At 37.7% G+C, this 22,274-nt stretch overlaps 1 protein-coding gene across 1 annotated transcript in view; it reads right to left on the reverse strand.

Moving 5' to 3' along the window:
• The window catches only part of LOC114660500 (rab GDP dissociation inhibitor alpha), a 50,844-nt gene that overhangs the window by 24,919 nt on the left and 3,651 nt on the right, over positions 1-22,274 (reverse strand). The window contains exons 2-3 of the mRNA XM_028813230.2: positions 16,210-16,317; positions 2,262-2,361 (exon numbers count right to left, since the gene is read on the reverse strand). Coding sequence (XP_028669063.2) covers positions 2,262-2,361; positions 16,210-16,317 — 208 coding nt within the window. The remainder of the gene's footprint in view (positions 1-2,261; positions 2,362-16,209; positions 16,318-22,274) is intronic.

Consider the following 22,274-nt stretch of genomic DNA (forward strand, 5'->3'; position numbering starts at 1 on the left):
GGGAGGTCTAAAATGTCGAGATTCATCAAAATCTTAAATTCAGATTTTTGGACGATTACAATACTTTCCCTATGAGAAAGTAAATCTGACTCAGGGAGGTCTAAAACATTGAGATTCCTGAAAATCTCAAGGTCAAATTTTTGGACGATTACAATACATTCCCAATACTTCGTATACAAGAAAATAAAAAGTATTCAACAATTTATTTGTGTTACACTATATAATATTGATATACCAAAATTTGATTTTATGCAATTTTGCAAGGTAAAACAATTGCATACTGTCATAATCAAACAAAATTCTTGTGTTATTTGCAGCACATTTATTATAAATAAAAACAAAAGTTCAGGCACAACGTCAGACAGTAAAGTGTAATCTAAACAAATGAAAAGAACAATTGTATATTTGTGTAGAGCATAATATCTACCAAAGGTGAGGATGTGAGGAAGAAGGGGACTAGTCTAGGCACCATCATAAGACCCCCAAAGGGTCACTGCCAGTAACTGTGATACACATTGGGCATGTGCTTAATGGAAATGTTATTCAAAGAAAAAAAATGAACTTCACATCAGATCTTTACTACAGTTACAGCACTTAAGAGACTCACAGATCAAGCAGATAAAGATTCTATGATCTGATGATGCACAAATATGTCATTTTGGCCTCAACACTAAGATTTAGCAAAGTGCAAGACACCATCTTGAGAAAACCACACCTCTCATGAAATGATTGCAGTCTGCGCTATATAAATGCAAAGAATTATTATTATTATACAGTATCAAGGCCCTGGAAACAAGTAGCAGCCATGGCTTTTTGGCTCTTTTGGTTGCTAGTTAACAAGCCTCTTCCATATAACTTCTGGTTTCCAGCCTGTTTCCATTTATTCCTTTCGTTTTCTGAACCAAGTCAGCTAAAGTGCCACAGAGAGCCGAAGCCTATCTTGCCAGCAGCAAGCATAAGGCAGGTCTCAAGCCAGATCTACACTCACTCATCTGACCTGTGACACAGTAACCATTTAACCTAAAATAGCATGTACCAATTTGGGATGTGCAAGGAAGCAAATGTACCTAGATGAAGCTCATACAGACATTGGAAGAACATACAGAGTTAACACAGGCACTCTAATATAGTGTACATACACTAGCAGTAAGTTAACTGAAGTATCTTTTTACTCATTGGCATGCAATTGGAACTACTTTCACTTAAGCTGCATCTGTCTTGTGGTACTATGAAATTGTACTGGGTCCATAACAGAGTCACCTGATTAATATTTTGGGCAGATTGAACTGGACACGTTTTTTTCCCAAATAAGAACTGCTAATTGTGACACAGTAATATTTTAAAAAGTTCAGAGGATATAATACTACTACTACTACTACTACTAATAATAATAATAATACTACTAATAATAATATCTAAGCAATGTAAAAAAGAGAACAAACTAAATAACTGTACATAAAGTAGAATGAGTGGTGCATCTACTGTAGTTAGTATATAAAGTAGTACATATCTGTTAAAAGTGATATAGATACTGACTATTGACTTGACATTTTGATAATATAGTCTAGTTAGGTTTATCTAGCTGCATTTTTTTATCTGTAAAAAACTTTCTAGTATTCCTAAGCAGAAGGAAACCACATTCCACAAAGTATTTTAATTCTGGTAATTTATGAATAAAGAGAAATTTCTCTCACCTCATAAAAATGCCAGAGTCTCACGTAGCTTAAAAAGGGCCATCTGCATAGAACAACACTAACCTTTTTAATAATATGTAAGCTAAATAGACACCACTATGAAAACATTAAATGTTGCTCAAATTAATTTTGTTACTTACTGTAAGCATCAGTTTTATTATGTTTCAAATTGTTTTTAAAATATATCTGGCTCTGTTTTTAATAGATGTCTTAAATTAGTGTTTAGTACATTTCAGTTTTTTACATATTTTCTCCTAATTTCTTCTAGTTGGAACTAATTTTCAATGTTAGCACATTTCTAATTTAAATTTAATTTCCAGATGAGCAGTTTTAAGTTAGCTGGTTCTTTTTTTATCTTATTGCCATACTGTATGACAATAGTTTACATTAGAATTAGAACTACATACTTAGCAGAACAATTGGGTAAAAAGAATCCTTAAACATTGGCAAAATGATTTGGAAGAATAATTAGTTCAAATGGAATATGGTCTGTGAATACAAACTTGCCAGGGTCAGCAACTATAAAACATAAGGCAGATGTAAAAATTAATGAATAGTAGTACTTACCATTGGCCATGAGAAATTTAGGAATTAGATCGACATTCCAGTCTCTGCCTCGACCCATTGATTCTGGTGGTGCATCATCAATTACAAATCGCTTGTACAGCTATAAGGGGAAAAAAAGTGCACAAAGAGATACGTAGAGTGTTAAACTCATTCTACACAGGGCTTTTGAACGTTTCTTCAAAACTGGCAGATTCTTTCAAACTGTAATACTGTAAAGAAAGTAGTGTTATGCTCTTTTCACAAATGTTTCAAGTAGGCACTACCTGGATCGAGAGTAAACATAAGGAAAAGATATTGAATGTTACCACTGACCATCTTTTACTAAGTTTTAGGTTAGTCTAACAACATCTTTAAGATTCTTATTGAGTAAGTGGAGGAAAATGAACATTATAGTGAGAATATGGAATTACCTACTGTCTGGTTTAATTAGTGGTTGAGGAGAAGTATTGTCAAAAACTTCTAAAACAGATAGATCTCAGGATATTCCATTATAAAACCATACCTGAGCTTCAGAGAAATGTTCTTACTCAGAAGTGTTCCCATCAGTTTCACAGATACTTTTGTTATAGTCTAACAGAACAGTGGCAGCTGATGTGGGATAACGTTTTAGTAATACTAGCAATTTTAAATGAATTTTAGTAGACCACTTTATTGTACATTATGCCAATTCACTAGCAAAGCTGTACTGGTCTGACAGTTTCTGAATGTTGAGGGAGATGTGCAATTATGTATGTATGTCAATGCCTGTCCACAAGATGCAAAACAAAGATATAACAAAGGTCACATGAACAGTGACATAAAATTAGTGGGGGTGAGTAATTTTCTAACCAATTCTGATTCAAGTGTTCAATGCAGGTCACATTCAAGTTGCATGTATGTATATAAGATGTGGCACCATATATGAAGTGGTCTAATTGTGTGTCTTTTTTTTTGCTTTTCACACTTTCTTGAAAAGACTGGATCTGTTTCACATGTGTGTGAAAAAATTAGTATTGAGCTGCAGTGTTAAAGTGCCCTTAGTAACCAATGATGAATTGGTGATGAACTATATCCATTTTATTCATTAGTATATTGAGCCCATTTATCTTTTACTGTTGTTATATATTTTATAAAAAAATCTTGGGACGAGACGAGACTTTTTCAGAAATACGAGACGTGACAAAGCAGAACATTGTAAAGAATTCAAAAACATTGCTGTGATACACATGCAGAGCAGGTTTGATATAATGGAAGTATGAAAATTCAAAAGTCTCCAAATAATGATAGTAAGGATCGCATTAGTGCAAACAAACGGAAATTATTACTCGGTGAAATAACAGAACAGCGAAAAGAGGTTGAATATATTGTTCGGATTTAAACTTTAAGTTGGAGACTTGTAGATCATCTAATTTGTGTTGCCATCAGGGAAAAGTAGTGTTTCTTCCCAATGAAGAGGCGTATCTGCGAGAATTAAAAGATTTGTTGTTTGGTGAAAGTGAAATCCACATACGCTGTCATACTTGGATCACAGGGTTTTTGTTACAGTAAACTATGTAACATTCTATGATCAGCTTCTCGCAACTGAGAGGGCGTGGCGGATGTTTGCCGACTTGCAGACCATGATCTGCATGTCCAGATCTGGAAGGAGATCCCCCAGGACACCATCCGTTGTCTTATTTGGAGCATGCCCTGAAGTTGTCAGGCATGCATACAAGCACATGGGGCCCATACAAACTACTGAGTACAATTTGGAGATGCTGTAATGAAATTTTGGGAAAATGGACTAGCCTGCCGCATCATTTTTTCACTTTGACTTTCAGGGTGTCTTTGAATTCAGCTCTCTGTAGGTTGATAATTTTCATTTTCATCAAACAGTGTGGCATCCTTTCACTCCTAACACATTATCCAGTCCATATCAGTAGAGATATACAGCATGATTTTTTTTTCCCATTGAGATCTGATGTGTTTTCAATGTGTTCCTTTAATTTTTTGAGCAATTTATATTTATTTATATATATATATATATACCTGTGTATGAATTGATAAAGCTTTAAAATTTGCATCACCTGGGGCTTCCTAACGTTTCTTGTGAACAAGCCATAGTACTAATGAGCTAATTAAGGTCTAAGACCTTGGTAAAAGTTATCTGAGACCTCAAATGTCCTGGGGCGCCCAAACACTTGCATAGTGCTCCTTTCCTTTCCTTTCCTTTTCTCACTGTACAATTGTGCAAAACAAAAACAATGCAATAATCTTGTATAAAATGCTGAAAAGAAATGTGTCATCTTTAACATTATGCCTTTTGCTGATCAGTTCATCTTCTGCTCACTTAACTATTCACAGTAACAAACATTTTAAGCAAGGGTGCCCAAACATTTGCATGTAACAGTGTATGTTTAAAATGTTTGAAAGATTTAATGAGATAAGAAATAATGAAACCTTTTGTGCTTGAGACATACGCCAAACAAATCAACTGAAGTAAACAGATGCCAGATTTGCATGTAATGAATGTTACATAATGACAGAGTTAGCATTCTGCATAGAATGTTTGTTTAATGGAAGAGTACAACAAAAAGTTTGGTTTAAAAGTAACCAAGTTGATAAACACATTGCCAACATGTCTTAAGCTTTTCTCACAATTTTAAGCATCACTGAGTCCTGTACGTTTATTTGCACTGTCTTCTTACCCATTACCTTAAATTCAGTTTTGGTAGTAATAAAATTGTCTTTCATATAAATATTTTCTAAAAAAAAGCTCAGTAGAATGGAAAAATACATTATTGTATAAGATTGACACAGCAGAGCAGTGGTTAGACAGGCTGCCTCACCGCTCCAAAAGAATTAATCCGAGACCAGATGGCATCTCTGTGAATGATGATACTCTGCATGTACTTTTATTGCCAACATGGGTTTTCTTGGTGTGCCCAGATTAACTCTCATGTTCCCAAGATGTTCAAAGTAGGTTAACTGATCACTTTAAAATGGCCCACAGTGTATGTTGGTATATTACATGTGCTTGAGTTGTGATGGGCAGGCTGTCAATTAGGGTTAGCTAGTGCCTTGTGCAACATACTGTTGGGATAGGCTTCAACACCCACAATATTAGATTAATAGGGTTGGCTCATTCCATTTTGGATAAAAGCTAACTTAAGAAATGCATAGTTGCATTTACTTAGTAACACTAGTTATAATTAATTTGTCTTTCAGTAAATCTTTGACATTTTGTAACATTTTGCACCCCTACTTATCTGGCTTGTGCTGCAAGAAATATTTCAAGCAGAAGAGTTAGAGTATATGAAAGCGAGGTTTGATTTGTATTTACATTTAAAGCATACTGTTTACAGTAATCTGGTATGTTCAAAGTTGTTTAATGAATGTAGGAAATGCTTTTGACTTTTTTCATTATTATTATAACCATAACATTACTTTGACTTTATATATCTTTTTTGTTATATTCTATATGTGATTTAGTCCTCCTGTAGCACTTATATAAAAGTATCAACAGCAGTTCTATTCAGCAATTCATATATTGCAGTTATTTTAAAATTGTACTTGTGCTTAACAATAAATTCATGATTTTTAAACTTTTTTTTTTATGTTTTTTGTTTTTTTCATCATCATTTTGCTACTAGGCAGTTGTGTGCATTGGCATATGAGATCAAATCAGCCATTTTTTGTAAGTGAGAGGACAGCACATTTTAACTACCTCACTTTCTCACTCTCAGAACATTATACAGCCATATTGTCTACCTGGCCTGAGATACCTTAATATATGACCTCAAAGTCAGATTTCTGATCAACACCCAGCATGACTTGTGTAGCCTTTTTATAACTAAAGGACATCAGGCTAGAAGTACTATACCTCTAGAAGCAGGTTACTGCTTAAGGGTATTAGTCTTCATAAATGTGTCTCATCAGGAGTTAGGTGGATCTCAAATATAATACTGGTATCATTACTTCAGCTTCCCTAGGTAGGGACCCTCTTTTTTCACTAGTCAGTAGATATCACAACCTCTTGCCAAACCACCAAGGCCTTCTTCTCTTTTGATAAAAGATCAGATGCTTTTAGCATCTGCGGAGTCACCTGATTTCTAGAATCAATGGGAATCCCCTCAGTATGGTTTCTAGTATTGTGTCTCCTCAGGCTCTTCCCAGGTCACCATTCTCTCTCTCTCTCTCTCATACACACACACACATCAGTTGCTTTCTATTCAAATACAGAGTGGCCCCTGCCTGTCCACACTAGCAAACTGAGGTGCTTTTTCCTTATCAGTGTGGATTTCCCCCTTTTAAAGAAGATTTTTGTGAGACTTTCTTCTTTCTATTGCCCTGAAAAGGTGTCTGACTGGCAAGAGGTTACCCGTAGCAAAGGAAACCATCTGGAGAGCACACAGAATAATTAAGTTTAAATGAGACCTCTGTAAAAATGGAGAATTGTACAGGCATAAGAAAATATCCTGTAAATGTCAATGTAGAATGTAGGAGCACTATTTGGCATACCACACAAGAACAACAACAGGTAGGGGCACCAATACATTAGAGATAGTAAGAAGAAGGAAAGGCAATGGAAAGAAAATAACACACAGAGAGAGATAGTGGCAGTGAGGTGGAAATAAACAGTGTTCCTCATGATGCCAAACGGCAGCTGACCTTGTTGGTTTCTACAGTTATTTGTCAACACATGTTCCCTGACATAAAGAAGAGGGATCACATTGATGTTTATTTTAGATAGATAGATAGATAGATACTTTATTAATCCCAAGGGGAAATTCACATACTCCAGCAGCACCTTACTGATACAAAAAACAATATTAAATTAAAGTTTGATAATAATGCAGGTAAAAACAGACAATAACTTTATGTAATGTTAACGTTTACCCCCAATGGGTGGAATTGAAAAGTCGCATAGTTTGGGGGAGGAACGATCTCCTTAGTCTGTCAGTGGAGCAGGACAGTGACAGCAGTCTGTCGCTGAAGCTGCTCCTCTGTCTAGAGATGACACTGTTTAGTGGATGCAGTGGATTTTCAATAATTGATAGGAGCCTGCTGAGAACCGTCGCTCTGCCACAGATGTCAAACTGTCTAGCTCCATGCCAACAATAGAGCCTGCCTTCCTCACCAGTTTGTCCAGGCGTGAGGCGTCTTTCTTCTTAATGCTGCCTCCCCAGCACACCACCGCGTAGAAGAGGGCCACAACCGTCTGATAGAACATCTGCAGCATCTTATGGCAGATGTTGAAGGACGCCAGCCTTCTAAGGAAGTATAACCGGCTCTGTCCTTTCTTACACAGAGCATCAGTATTGGCAGTCCAGTCTAATTTATCATCCAGCTGCACTCCCAGGTATTTATAGGTCTGCACCATCTGCACACAGTCACCTCTGATGATCACGGGGTCCATGAGGGGTCTGGGCCTCCTAAAATCCACCACCAGCTCCTTGGTTTTGCTGGTGTTCAGGTGTAGGTGGTTTGAGTCGCACCATTTAACAAAGTCATTGATTAGGTCCCTATACTCCTCCTCCTGCCCACTCTTGATGCAGCCCACGATAGCAGTGTCATCAGCGAACTTTTGCATGTGGCAGGACTCCAAGTTGTGTTGGAAGTCCGATGTATATAGGCTGAACAGGATCGGAGAAAGTACAGTCCCTTGTGGCGCTCCTGTGTTGCTGACCACAATCTCAGACGTGCAGTTCCCAAGACGCACATACTGAGGTCTGTCTTTAAGATAGTCCACGATCCATGCCACCAGGTATGAATCTACTCCCATATCTGTCAGCTTGTCCCTAAGGAGCAGAGGTTGGATTGTGTTGAAGGCGCTAGAGAAGTCTAGAAACATAATTCTTACAGCACCACTGCCTCTGTCCAAGTGAGAGAGGGATCGGTGTAGCACAGGGGTGTGCAAAGCCATTCCTGGAGGGCCGCAGTGGCTGCGGGTTTTTGTTCCAACCCAGTTGTTTAATTAGAAAACAATCCTTGCCAATAATTACATTTCATGGCTTGTTAGTGCTTTAACTCTGCTATGTCAAGTCATTCTCAAATCCTAGAATTTTTTTCCCATTCTAAAGATATCATCCAAATATTTTGAAGTGTAAAACAGATGGGTAATTCTCAATCCTTCACTTTTTTCTCTTCTCTTTCCTTCCAAGTATTTAATTAAACCAAATAGTGCCTGATAAATACACACAGGCGTAAAGGGTAACAAGCAAAATGGATAACTGCTGGTTTCTTTTGTCATTTGCATCTTATTGCTAATAAGGAGCAATTACAAACCAAGAATGCAGCTGTTTAAGACTTAAATAAGCAATAAGGGTTCAAAATCTTAACGAGGGAGACAACTAAAATGAAGCAGAAGTGTTTCTAGAGCAATTAGTGCTTCTTATTAAGCAATTGGGTTGGAACAAAAACCTGCAGCCACTGCGGCGCTCCAGGAATGACTTTGCACACCCCTGGTGTAGCATATAGATGATGGCATCCTCCGCTCCCACCTTCTCCTGATATGCAAACTGCAGAGGGTCGAGGGCGTGTTGAACCTGTGGCCTCGTGGTGAAGCAGCAGCCTCTCCATGGTCTTCATCACATGTGATGTCAGAGCAACAGGCCGGAAGTCATTCAGCTCACTAGGACGTGATATCTTTCGGACTGGGATGATGCAAGATGTTTACCAAAGCCTCGGGACTCTCCCCTGTTCCAGGCTCAGGTTGAAGATGCGCTGTAGAGGACCCCCCAGCTCCGATGCACAGACCTTCAGCAGTCGTGGCGATACTCCATCTGGACCTGCTGCTTTGCTGGCACGAAGTCTCCTCAGCTCTCTGCTCACTTGCGCTGTTGTAATTATGGGTGGGGATGTCTCTCCTATGCTGGTATCAGCAGAAGGATGTGTGGAGGGTGCAGTACTCCGAGGTGAGAATGAGAGTGGGTTAGGGTGGTCAAACTTGTTAAAGAAGTTGTTCATTTGGTTTGCTCTCTTCACGTCTCTCTCGATGGTGGTACCCCGCTTCGAGCTGCAGCCAGTGATGATCTTCATCCCATCCCACACTTCCTTCATGCTGTTATTTTAGGGGAAACTAGGGGGCTCCTCCCCCTGCTCGCTTCGCTCGCCAACCCCTGGTGTTGGGGCATGAGAAAGAGTGAGATGTATGAATGAGATATAGAATAGTGTGAAGGTGTGGATGATGCATATAGAAAGCAAACAATAAAGTGCTTGGCACAGTGTAATGGTTTATTGGAATATTTGTTTGTACACGACATTAGTAGTAAAGATGGTGTCTTGTCCTTGAATGAGTCTTCCTTGGCATGGAGCATTTATAACTTTAACTGTAACGTCAGATGAACGCTGAACACGTGAGAAGGCAACATAAAGTTGTCTATGTCCAAAAACGGGTTCAGAGAGGTAGATGGCAACCTTGTCCATGGTTTGTCCTTGTGATTTGTTGATGGTCATGGCAAATGCAGGTTTAATGGGGAACTGTCAGCGTTTCAATGTAAAAGGTAATTCCAGGTCAGAACTTGTAAGGTCAATTCTAGGAATCAGAACAGTATTGTTAGCATGTGATCCTGTAAGAACTGTTGCTTGAATAACATTGTGTGTCATGGTGTTGACGACTGAACGTGTGCTATTGCATAAACCTTGTTTAGTGTTAAGGTTTCTTAATAGCATGATTATTGTTCCGTTTTTAAGGCTAAGATTGTGTTGTGGTAATCCTGCTGGGTTAATAGTGTTCAAATATTCTAAGGGGAAATTAAGATGGTCATTGTCGTCATCAGAGTCAAGTTTGTCAGAGCTTAGAAAGAGCCGTGCCTCTCCAGGAAGTAATGAAATGACCTGGTTATTAATGTGATCAACATTAATATTTTTTGGATATAATATAGTCCGTTGTGTTAAAAGGGGTATTTGGTCTAATGAGATTGCTGTTCCAAATATCTCCGTAAGTAAGTCGTCGCAGATAAAGGGTTGAGGAATTGTAATAATATCTGGGTGAAGTACATCTGTATTGGTGAGTGTACCATCTCCCAGTTGTAATAAGCAATTGTTATATTTGGGATCTGGACATCGCATGTTTTGTACTAAGTGTATCTTTTGAAAGCAATGCCAATTGTCCGCGTAATATTTTTTTGAAGCGCGTTGAAGGTGCCGACGTGAATTTTTTTGTTTTTGATGCGGGTGCGTGTTTGTGGTCCCGTTACTCGAGCCGTCTAGTTTTGTACCCGTGATCGTATCGTTAGGAATATGGATAAGTAATAAGGAGGATCGCACTCACTGTTAATATGCGGACTGTTCGTTTCTTCGTATTATCACCCATCAGGTCTCGCGCCTGTATATGTATTGTAGTTCGCTCTCTTGTTGTTTATGTATGACGTCGTCGCGTATTTTAAGGTGGACTGAACAATAGCTGAGCGCATGGCATGTGGAGCAATAGCTAAGCACTGTCTAAAATCTCCTCCTAATAGAAGTACCTTTCCTCCGAAGGGAAAATTATTATTCATCAACGCAATGCCAATTGTCCACGTATTTTAAGGTGGACTGAACAATAGCTGAGCGCATTGCATGTGGAGCAATAGTTAAGCACTGTCTAAAATCTCCTCCTAATAACAGTACCTTTCCTCCAAAGGGAATATTATTATTTATCAACGTTTGTAGAAGTTTATCAATGGTGTTGTGACTGGATGCCATTGTAAATTCATCTATAATTAATAGTGTGGCAAGACGGATGTCACGTGCATTGTTACTGTTCATTTTCATAGTGGATACCGATGTTTCTGTGATTGGGACCGGTATTTTGAATAAGGAGTGACGTGTTTTTGGAGCCGAGACATTTTCTCTTCCGCGGTTTCAGAAGCGTGTTGTAGGTCCAGACGTGATTTGTGCATATTTGCGTTTTTGATTTGTTTCATTGTGCACTGTTCCAATGCGATGTAATATTTGTCCACATACGCGAAAGCAGTATGGGCCATTGCCTTTTGGTGGCCTGATATTTACTCCGGTATATGCAAAAGCAAATGAACCATTGTAGGATGTAATGCAGTTCGTAAAGTTTTTACTTTCAGGTACTTCGTTAGTTAGAAGCTTCTGTAGATATGCAGGATATGAATGTAAAGGAGGCAGTCTAATTTGACCCTTGTGACAACAACGTGTAAATTCATTACTTGTATTGCCAGTTGTTTCTTCAGGGAAGTTAAGTGAATGACAATGATTGCAAATGACATTCATTAATCCCAATGAATTTTCATGAATAGTGGACTTATTATTGAACGCGTTGTCAGCTAACTGGCGCAATCGTTTAGCAGGTGTCTGTCATTGATGTCCTTGACGTGTATGTTTTGCTTGTGCCGTTTGAGAGGCGCGTCGTTGTATGTGCAGGATTTGGGACGTGCTATTCTGGAGCTGCTGTAATCGGTTTGCCTGTGCTGTGTGAGAAGCCCGTTGCAGTTTACGGCGTTCATTGTTTGTATTGAGCCTTGCCCGTTTTTGTATGTCGGTTGGTCGAGCTTTCTCTTTTTGGAGCATTGCCTGCTTGTTTTCCGGCATTTCAGATGCGCGTTGTAGACGTCTGCGTTTATTTATTTTGTCCCTTCGCTGCCGTTTTTGTATATGTGAGAGTCGAGGTGTTTCGTTTTGAACCCTTGCTTATTTGAGCTTTGCGTTTTTGGAGCCGAGACATTTTTTCTTGGCGCGTAGCCTCACTTTTTTTTATCTCTGTTAGTGGAGGGGGTGTTTGTGTGTGGTGGGTCTGAATCCTCTTTTTTTGTGTGCGTACCGTTTTGTGTGCTATGTGGCGCTTGCGTCTGACTCCTTTCTTTTTGGTTTTCTAGGGGCGCGTCGCCTCATTTCTTATTTCAGTTACTGGAGGGGGGCTTTGTGTGTCGTGGGCGTCTGGGGGGGGGGTGTTGCTTGGAGGGGGTGGTGGGATTGGTGGGGCGCGAGCGGCTTCTTTTTTTTGTGTGCTAGGGGCTTGTTGAATCCTCCTCTTTGTGTGTGTCCCGTCCGTTGCTTGTGGGGGGGGGGGGGGGTTGCTTGGAGGTGGGGGTGGGATTTGTGGGACGCGAGCGGCTTCTTTTTTTTTTCTGTGCTAGGGGCTTGTGGAATCTTCCTCTTTGTGTGTGTGTCCCGTTTCGTGTGCAATGGGTTTCGTGCGACGCTGTGTGCGTCGCCGGCGTCTGACTCCTTTTTTCTGTGGTCGCGGCGCCTCATTACTTGGGGCGCCTGCGCAGTACGTCTTTTGCCTCCACGGCCCATGGCCGGATGTCCCTGTGTCCATCCGGTTTACCATTCTCGGTTAGTAATGTGGATGGGTTATGGTTAGGAAAATGAGGAAGGAATGGGAGGTCAGAGGGGTATGCTTGGTGCTACTCTGAGATGAGTAAGTGGGCAAGCCACCTTATCTGATAAACAGAGCTTTAGGATCTGTATTGTATTGATTTGGTTTTGTATTCTGTGTTCTCATTTTTTGTAATTCTCTACTGTGTACTTTATTTATAATATATGCAGCATTTTTATATGTTTAATTCACTCTCCTGTGAGAAAGAATTTTTAAATTTATTGGAGCAGCACAGAAATTGACAAGTGTTCTTCAATCCTTTGTAAGAGAACAGCCTTCAGTCATACAGAGGTCATATACACAGTATTCTCTTTAATTTATTGTGAAAACAGTATTCAAAACCTTTTCTCGGTCATTACCAAACTAAAACTTTCCCTGATTCTTTTGTTTTCCATTAATATTCCTTATAAAAAGGAAAAAACATTTGACTTAAAGTTATTGTCAATTTCCACAGAGTTCTTTCCAAACTAGATGTTTTTTTTTCGCATTGCATTGTCTAGCAAAAAGTGAACTGAGTCCCACTTTTGTAGCTGATCCAAAATTCATACAGAGATCTGTATACACCACCTTTATTTATATTGTATGTAGTGGCACTGCACTGATGTCACACCACTGTTGGCTCTTGTAGATAGCAGTGGGCACCATTGCCATCAACAAACTGACGAAATAACAATAAAAATTAATAACAGCAAAAATAAACAGTAATAATTTCAAAATTATATAAAACGAATTATAATGATATTCTGGCATTAACAACAAAAACTTAATAGTAATAATTCCAAAGTTAGATAAAAAATCAGAAAGTTTTCTGATGAAATTCTGAATGTAACAACAACAGAAAATAACAACACTATGATTATGTCCACACTTTTGTGTTTCTCTGTCTTATTTCTGCATCCACATAATTCAATGATATTCTGGCAATAACAACAAAAACCTAATAGTGATAATTCCAAAGTTAAATAAAAAATCTGAAAGTTTTCTGATGAAATTCTGAATGTAACAACAACAGAAAATAACAACACTATGATTATGTCCACACTTTTGTGTTTCTCTGTATTATTTCTGCATCCACATACAGTAACTCACAAATTATCAACATCCCAGTGATGTCATTTAAATTCTATGGCCTCCACACAAGTCATTATGGAGGGGTGCCTTTTGTTTTTAAAAAACTGAGACATGTTGCATATGTTATGCACAGAGACATATGAAAAGGCACCATTGTGTTTGTTTCTGCAAGAAAACACCAAAACAGAGGAATCCTTCCTTCTGCCATTTCCTGTTTACTGGAGATGTGGGTGAACACAAACCTGCTACAAAAACTTTAGACAACTGTACTCAATTATCAGTTCTGTTTTTAATGCATCTTTAAGATTGTAACCACCATGATTTCTATCATGATTTGTAAAGGAGATATACTACTAGAATACCACAAAATACAATATGTCACACATCTTAACAAAAAGACTACATGTGACAAAAAATGACTCCAGTGATTATTTTCATTAGAGAACATTATTTAAATAGAAAATTACTCATGTGTAAATAGAGCCTGAAAACACACAGACCCATGCATATTAACTTGAATTATAAATCAATGCACAAAAAACACATATGCATAGATGTAAATCAGGCCAAATAATTCCAAACTGTTACAAACACTGTGGGGTAAAAAAGGTGTCCAGAGGGTTAGAGACAGAGAGGGAGGGAGAATGACCAGAACATGAAAATTTATGGAAACTGAAACAAATAAAACTATGGTCTTAGAGCAGATGGGGGTCAGAATACCTAGAGACAAACACAACCTATAGTGAAAGTGAGAAATACCAAGCCAGAATGAAAGTCACGGTAATAAAAAAAGCAGGACATAATGGCAAAAGCTGTCATGCGGCCTGCATGCCATGTGCCAGCAGTATCCGTAAACAAAATGGCCATGGCTATGCAAATATATTTACAAAGTGGTGGCAACCATAAAAAAAAAATGCATTTCTAGAAAACTATAAAAAATATAAACAATAACAAAAAAAAGTTTGAAAGACTATACATCCCAGAACATCAAAAAAACTAAACATTCCTCAATGAGATCCTGAAAAATATATATATACAGTATATATGTATATGTATTTATATGAAATTAATTCAAAGCAAAATTTTTAGAAATTGATTGCAGACACTTTTAAAAGTCAGTAAATCAATTATTGAAACATCAGTTTTACATGTAAAATGTATGCATCGACGACCAAGAGGGTAATGTTTTGAATGGTATTCCTACAGATAAAGCTATCAGAAACACAAAACGTTTTCTCGTTTGTTCTTTTCTAACTAAAGGCTTTACTATTATTTTAAATCCTTTTAACAAAAAGTATTTTCTCTTCTTGTTTGTTTCAAACTAAATAAAGTGCTACTCTTACAATTAAACACCAAGTATCTTCTGTTTCACTTTATTCTAAATTTCCCAGAGACTCGCAGTTTCCCACTGCCTTAAATAATTAGATGTGACAAGGAAACTTTGCTCTCTATGTGTTTTATATACAAAGTGCCTCTCATATGCACAGGCATGCTCATAGTTACACTGCAGTCAGAATACTTATTGCACTATGTAAGGTGTTTCCTGATGAGGCTAAATGCAAAATGTGGAAAAATAAATATTTAAAGGAAGTAAAAGAAGAAGAAAAAAAAGGTGTGTAGATTGACTCTATTTCTTCTATATCTGGACAGATAAGGCAATGATATCTTACGTAAATGAATTCTGAGATCAGGTAGTCATATTCACTAATCATGGCACTGGAGAGTGGCAGCGTGTTGCATGTTGATTAGCATGTGCCAGCAAGAATTTCACTGTAATCTACATGTGACACCAATAAACCTATACTGTAAATTGATAGTAAACAGTGAAATTATCAAAGACAAAACTGTTGACTCTGTTTCTTGACTATCAACTGACAAAACTATAGTAATAAACATGGATGCCATCATCTGTGCAAACTTGAGTATTTTCTCACATCAATGATTTAGTTTGTTAGGAATTCAGTCTTGAAAGCAGGACCATAAGAAAGAATAGCCACATTGCTATTAGTATGGTTTCTAGTTCATGGTAGTGATTCTGCACATCTGTCTCCTGGTTATTATCTAAATCAGGCAAAGTTGAGGATACTTATTGCTTTCTCAAAATATGATGCCAAAAATGTAAACACTGCCAAAGGTTGTCAGGTTTAAATCAAGAAAAGACATGAAGAGTGCGTTTAAACAGACTATTATGAACAAATTGGAGAACTCTCTGTAGGTGGTACTGACACCACTGGAGGTGTATCACTGCTAAAGGAAACATATTTCAAAGTTATCCTATGTAGAAATGTATAAATATGATACATTGTTTTAAAAGACAGTTTTGACTGTATTTTGTATAGTATAAATCATAAAATACGTATTTCCTCACTATCTTCATCCAGTAGACAAATTTATATCATCACACACTGGATTGAATTATCCAGAATGGAAAATGAATAGGTAACTTTATACTGACACTAACTTTAAAAACAAAATTGTTCATGATAAGTCATGTAAATTGTTCTCCAGTGGTATGTACAGTGAACTATGATATGTGGAATATTACCTGGATAGCTGAAAACTAGAATTGATAAGAAATGTATTTACCTCCTCCAGAGGAGTAATTGAAGAGCTTTCTCCTCCATAATAAGGATTCCTATCCATATGTAGAACCTTCTTTCCATTTACAGACATGATTCCAGACAGAATACATTCCTATAGATAGCAAACATAAGAAAATCACTGTTATTGCTTTGACCTCTTAAACAATAGTACAAAAATGTACAATATTTTGCTTATCAGATTTAAGGATCTCCATTAAATTTGGCACATATTCAAAAATCTTTCAACAAGATAGGATGAAAATGCTTATCAATCAGAAGATTCCTTCAGCACAAAAATTTGAATAAATATTTATGGTTTCTATTATACTATTATGACAAAAGCCACATTGCACAAAATCTCATTTTTAGTGCTTGTAAGTTGTGCTGATGAAAGATCTGACATTCTCTTCATTTATATTGTTGCCTTAAGGACTGAAAAATATGTTTATGAAGAACCAGGATATAAAGAGTTCAAGGGGTAAAATGAGAATAAGCTGGGTGACTCAAATAAAGGAACAGTAAAAAAGTTCAAAATCAGGAAGCCAAAATCATACTCAAAAAACTGAAGCGATGATCCTATCTGTAACTCAAATTCCCTTTCTCTATCTGATGCTAGCAAAAAAAATTATTTTGCTTTTTTGTTATTTTAATCCAAAAGCACGGACATTGGATGATGCATGCCACCATCTTAAATAGTCCAAAGCTGATGACATCATACATAGTACTGGTTATGTGGCCAGTACCAAATGCCATTGCTATGGACAGAAAAGCACAAAATGGTAGCAAACACCTAAACTATAACAAATAAAATTTAAAACAAAGACATCAAATTCATAAAGCACATATTACAGAATTTTCACAGCAACTCCCAGAAATAGATAGATAGATAGATAGATAGATAGATAGATAGATAGATAGATAGATAGATAGATAGATAGATACTTTATTAATCCCAAGGGGAAATTCACAAATTTCACAAAAAAACAGAAATTACTGTTTTTCACTAATTGGCAGTATCCGAGCAAAAATACTGGAATAAAAATGTCAATAACAATCTCTTTTTGCCCTTGACAGAGCAGCAGGATTTTCCCTTTATTAAGCTACTCTATGCTGGATTTTTAAATAATGATTGTGATTTTCACAATCCCACCAACAATTTCAAGTCCCGAGAAAGCTTTAACATAAAGTGAAAATGTACATAAATTGTCTCTTTAAATTACTTAGAAGTACTGTACCTGTTTATGAATAGGAGCATATAAATGAGCTTGAGGGGAAGACGCATGTGCAGCATATTAACTGTTGAACCTGCAGCTGAAAACAGCCAATCTGACAGACCCAAAACTCTGGTTTTAGTCTGGTAGCCTCTCATCTTAGCTAAGATACAGGAAATCCTTGTTATCTGAGGGGACTGCATTCCTGATAAACCCAGATGAAATGAAAACAATTGATACTGAAGCATTGATAATTTGGGAAAAATAGGGTTATGTTCTGGCTGACCCTATTCACAATACACTTTTGCTACCTGTTACCATAAGCAAATTATTTTGTGTACAGAAAACCAAGTAAGCTCATCACAATGCATTTTGTCCCAGGTTTACACTTTTATAATAGTGGAAGAGTGAGTCATGTAATCTGTCATCCCATATCATTCTTCATCATGTCACCCAGCAACTGCAGACATTTTTTTTGACATGCGCTCCAATTTGAAGTGCAGGGTGCTGCCAGTCCTACGCAAATCTTAATTGTCCCTTGTGTGTATGTTTGCATGTGTGTATGTGAATCAGATTAGTTCCTACCTTGCGCCCACCTCAGCTGGGAGAGATTCTGCTCTGTTGTGACCCTAAATTGGATTAAGCTGCGATGGTATAGTGAATAGTAACAATCTTTCAAAATATTCCATTAGTTACTGTTAGCCACTAGGTACAACCCCGGACGTTTAATGGAATACATCTTAGTTGCTGTGAGGCTTTTCTTCCACCTGAGCCTTAAAGTTTAGAAAAAGCACAGACTATATGATGTCAGGACTGATAAAAGTATCCTGTCAAGTCTGTTTTGGGTACTGTTCCCTGCATAACAAAGCAAAAACACAGAAATGGAATATTTCTTTAAATGTAGCTCGTGTGTTTTTAAGTGTCCTTCTCCTAGATACATTATATCCTTGAAGCTGTTGTCCTGTGAGGCACCTGTAACACAACCTGCTGACTCTCAGAAACTTGTCTTCTGATATTGTTGTGGCTTTGGCTCTGCCATACCTGTTCCCTTTTAGAGTTTCCTGTAGTTTTCAGTTAGAGTTCCAACTCTATAGTTAGTTGCATTTTTTGCATGCCATTAAGATAGCCAATATATAGTGCAGTATTATCCAAATAATGCTTCAGAGGGATTAGCAACACAGTTTGTTCCAATGCTGCTTTTATGCAAAGAGAGGGTTTGTAAGTAATCAACAAAAATTGGGATGCCTGTAGGAATTGTTTGTATCAACTTTAAAAGGCATAATTAATTTCCATTGCTGCACAAAGCTACAGTACAAGTTGTTAACCCATTACTTGGTCCAACGAGAAGGCCTTTTCTTATAACTGAATTATTCTTCAGTTTTTGGTAACCTAAACTTTTTTCAACGTCTGGCAGTTTACCACTTACCTTTGTACTCTTTGTTCCATATCAGATTTTTCACTAGACTTGAACTGCTTCAGTTTTAATATGTATATAAGTACACATACTGTATACATAAGTATACATAAATATACATAAGTATACATAAATATACCTAAATATTACACAATTTATATGTATACTATACAGTATAAGTAAGTACACCATATCTAAAACCTAATGAACCCAACTATCTCTCTTTATAAGCATGAATCACTTGGGCTCCTATATGATGGTAGTGTGTCGGCAACATTGATTATCCAGATAACAATAAACCTTTTCAATACTAATGAGAAAATTATGATTTTTATTACGAAATCATAAAACGCCATGTTGCAAAAATGGTTATGTCCCCATAAAAAATGTAATAATAAATTTCCAAAATGTGTTTGCAGAGTCTAATTATTTGTAACTGATAAAGAGATAATCAGGTGTAAACAGGTGTCATCAGTTCATCTTCAATTAAGAGTGGTACTTAAGTCATTGAATGACTGACAGACTTAATGCTGAGAATGGCACCACATCACTCAAGAGAAACAGGAGACTTAAGTAGAAAAAATATTACATAAAAGAGCATAAAGGTACAAGATGAATAGCAAATCTCAGTCATTAAGCCATACAGTAACAAAAGGGATACAGAAGTTCATAAAGTGTGGACTTGGGACTAGCATCCAGAAACATTCAGGCTATCAACTTGTGATGAGCATTTTTTGCAGAGAAAAGTATAGGAAAATCACAAAGCAAGTGTCTCAGACCTGGCAGAAGCTGCGGAAAGCCAAACTACTGTTTCATCTCTTACAATAAGATGTAACCTACACAGAAGTGGAATGCATGGTTGTCAACCATCCAGGAAAACACAGGTGAAGCCACAGCACAACAAAGCCTGTTTAACTTTTGGCAAGACCCATATGTTTTTGGAATCTATTCTCTGGTCTGATATAACCAAAATCATATTCTCTGGTCTGATATAACCAAAATCAATCTTTTTGGATCTTATAGTGACCAAAATGTTTAGCATTGTGAGAGGGGAGGGGTTATAGTGAGAAATGCATGGTTGCCAAAGTGAAACACAAAGGTGATAGATTTCTTATGTAGGGATCCATGGGTACTGAAGGTGTGGGAAACCTGCAGTCCATTGATGGCATCATGAATTCACATATGTACTGCAAATTGTTGAAGGAAAAAAGATGCTATCTATTTTCCACAAATTGGATCATTGGGCAGTTTTTCAACATGTCAGTCATCCCAAACACTCTACAAATGCCACAGCTACATCCTTAAGGAAGAACAATGTGAGAGTGCTAGAGATAGAGCATGCCCCAGGATAGACTTGGACAATATGAACTTGTATACTTAATGCCAAGATAGATCAGTGCAGTATTAAACAGTAATGATGCACATATTAATAAAGTATCTATCTATCTATCTATCTATCTATCTATCTACTAAGTACAAGAATATTACATATTTGTAGAATATAAACCAGAATGTCCTAATTTTTCCCACTCTTGATTTAAGCAATGTTGCATAATATTTTACAAAATCTGATGCTGTATCTTTTTATGTTGTTGTTATACATTTACTTTTGTTATCTTTCTATCAATTGTAATGGTCAAAATGTAAACATAGAAATATTATCTTTATGTTCAAAGGGGGTATACGCATTTACGCTGTATACTGGAGAAGTTCACACTGTAACCCCTCCCCTCTTGCAACACCTAATATTTGGGCACCATCTGATCCAAAAAGATTGACTTTACACACCAGCAATGCACCACTTCTACATTCACTCATCTTTTCTTTCAAGCTTTTGCATCACATCTTGGAATTCATGATACCATCAATGAACTACAGTTCCACCCATACATCACCATACAAGAACTTGATTGCCTCTTCACTTCTCTGTGGCATTTATTCACTTCAATATAGTCCATCCCCTCCTTATACTAAATGTTTTGCCATCAGATCTAAAAAGATTTGATTTTCCATGCCTGCAAGTAACTGTCGTAATGCACCACCTCCATATCCATTCCCTGAATAGTGACCAGGCATAGAGGCACTGTGGTATGGCAAAGGTCAATAACCAGTTCCTTGGTTTTTCTGATATTTTACACTACATCAACAACTACTACCACTTCAGCTGGAAACACCACTGATGAGTCCACCTCTGATCATCAGTGTTGGCAGTCCATAACTGACGACCAATTGAGGAGACAACTAAGGAAGCTACACACATGAAATGATTCGAGTCAGTCCTTGAGTTCTTCAGTCCTGTGCTGACAACCTTTCTGGTATCCTCTGTCACCAGTTCCGGCAGCAAAAAGTGCCACTACTGTGGAAAACATCCGGCTGTTCCAGTTCCAAAGAAGGTAGGCTCTTCTTCACCTATTAACTATAGACCATTCACATTTACATCTCGTATCATGAAGACTTGTGAGAGGCTTATCCTAGATTATATGAGTCCTCTTTGTGGGAGACCATCTAGACCTACTGCAGTTTGCCTATGGGACACAGAGTGGAGTGGAACATGCAAGGCCTTCTCTCAACTGGACAGAGCTGGAAGCACTATGAGGGTTATGATTTTTTTTCCAATTTCTCCCGTGCCTTCAATACCATCCAGTAGTCCCTGTTAAGGGGTAAACTCACGAGATATGCAGGTGGAGGAGCCAGTGGCATCCCGAATAATGGACTATCTGTCAGGCAGACCACAATTTATGAGACTGAAGAGCTGTGCCAATGATATGGGTGTGAGCAACACTGGAGCACCACAAGGAACAGTCCTGTCACCTTTTCTCTTAAACATAAATATAACACAGGGTCATGTCACTTGCAGAAATGTTATAATGATTCTGCACTTATGGGGTGGGGTGTATTGATCAGGGGGATGAGACACAGCATTGGAATCAAGTGGAGAACAGTTTGCAACTTAATATCAACAAAACCAAGGCACTGGTTACTGATTCTTTCACACTTAAGAGCCTCTATGCCTTGTCACTATTCAGGGTTTGGATATGGAAGTGATGCATTGCAACAGGTACTCAGGGGTCCACATCAATGATAGGCTGGACTGGTCTCGTAACACAGAGGAGCTATATTAGAATGGGCAATGCAGACTTTTTTTTTAGGAGACTGTGTTTCTTTAATGTGGGTAGTGATATGCCTTACATATTCTACAATGCTGTAATGGCCACTGAGACTTTCAGTACTGAGGTATACTGGGTTAGTAACACCAAATCAACAGGCTGTCTTTTTAATTAGCTGAAGTTATGGGACAACCCTCGACCCTATGGAGGTAGTACTGAGGAAGAGAGGAAGAAAAAATCGGAGCCATTACAAACAATGCTGCCACTCCTCTCTCTGACACACTAACGCTGAGGACTGTCAGCCAACAAATTATTCGAGAAACACAACAGGGGCTCC

Source organism: Erpetoichthys calabaricus, chromosome 11, assembly GCF_900747795.2.
Source record: "Erpetoichthys calabaricus chromosome 11, fErpCal1.3, whole genome shotgun sequence".
In the NCBI taxonomy this organism is placed as follows: Eukaryota; Metazoa; Chordata; class Cladistia; order Polypteriformes; family Polypteridae; genus Erpetoichthys; species Erpetoichthys calabaricus.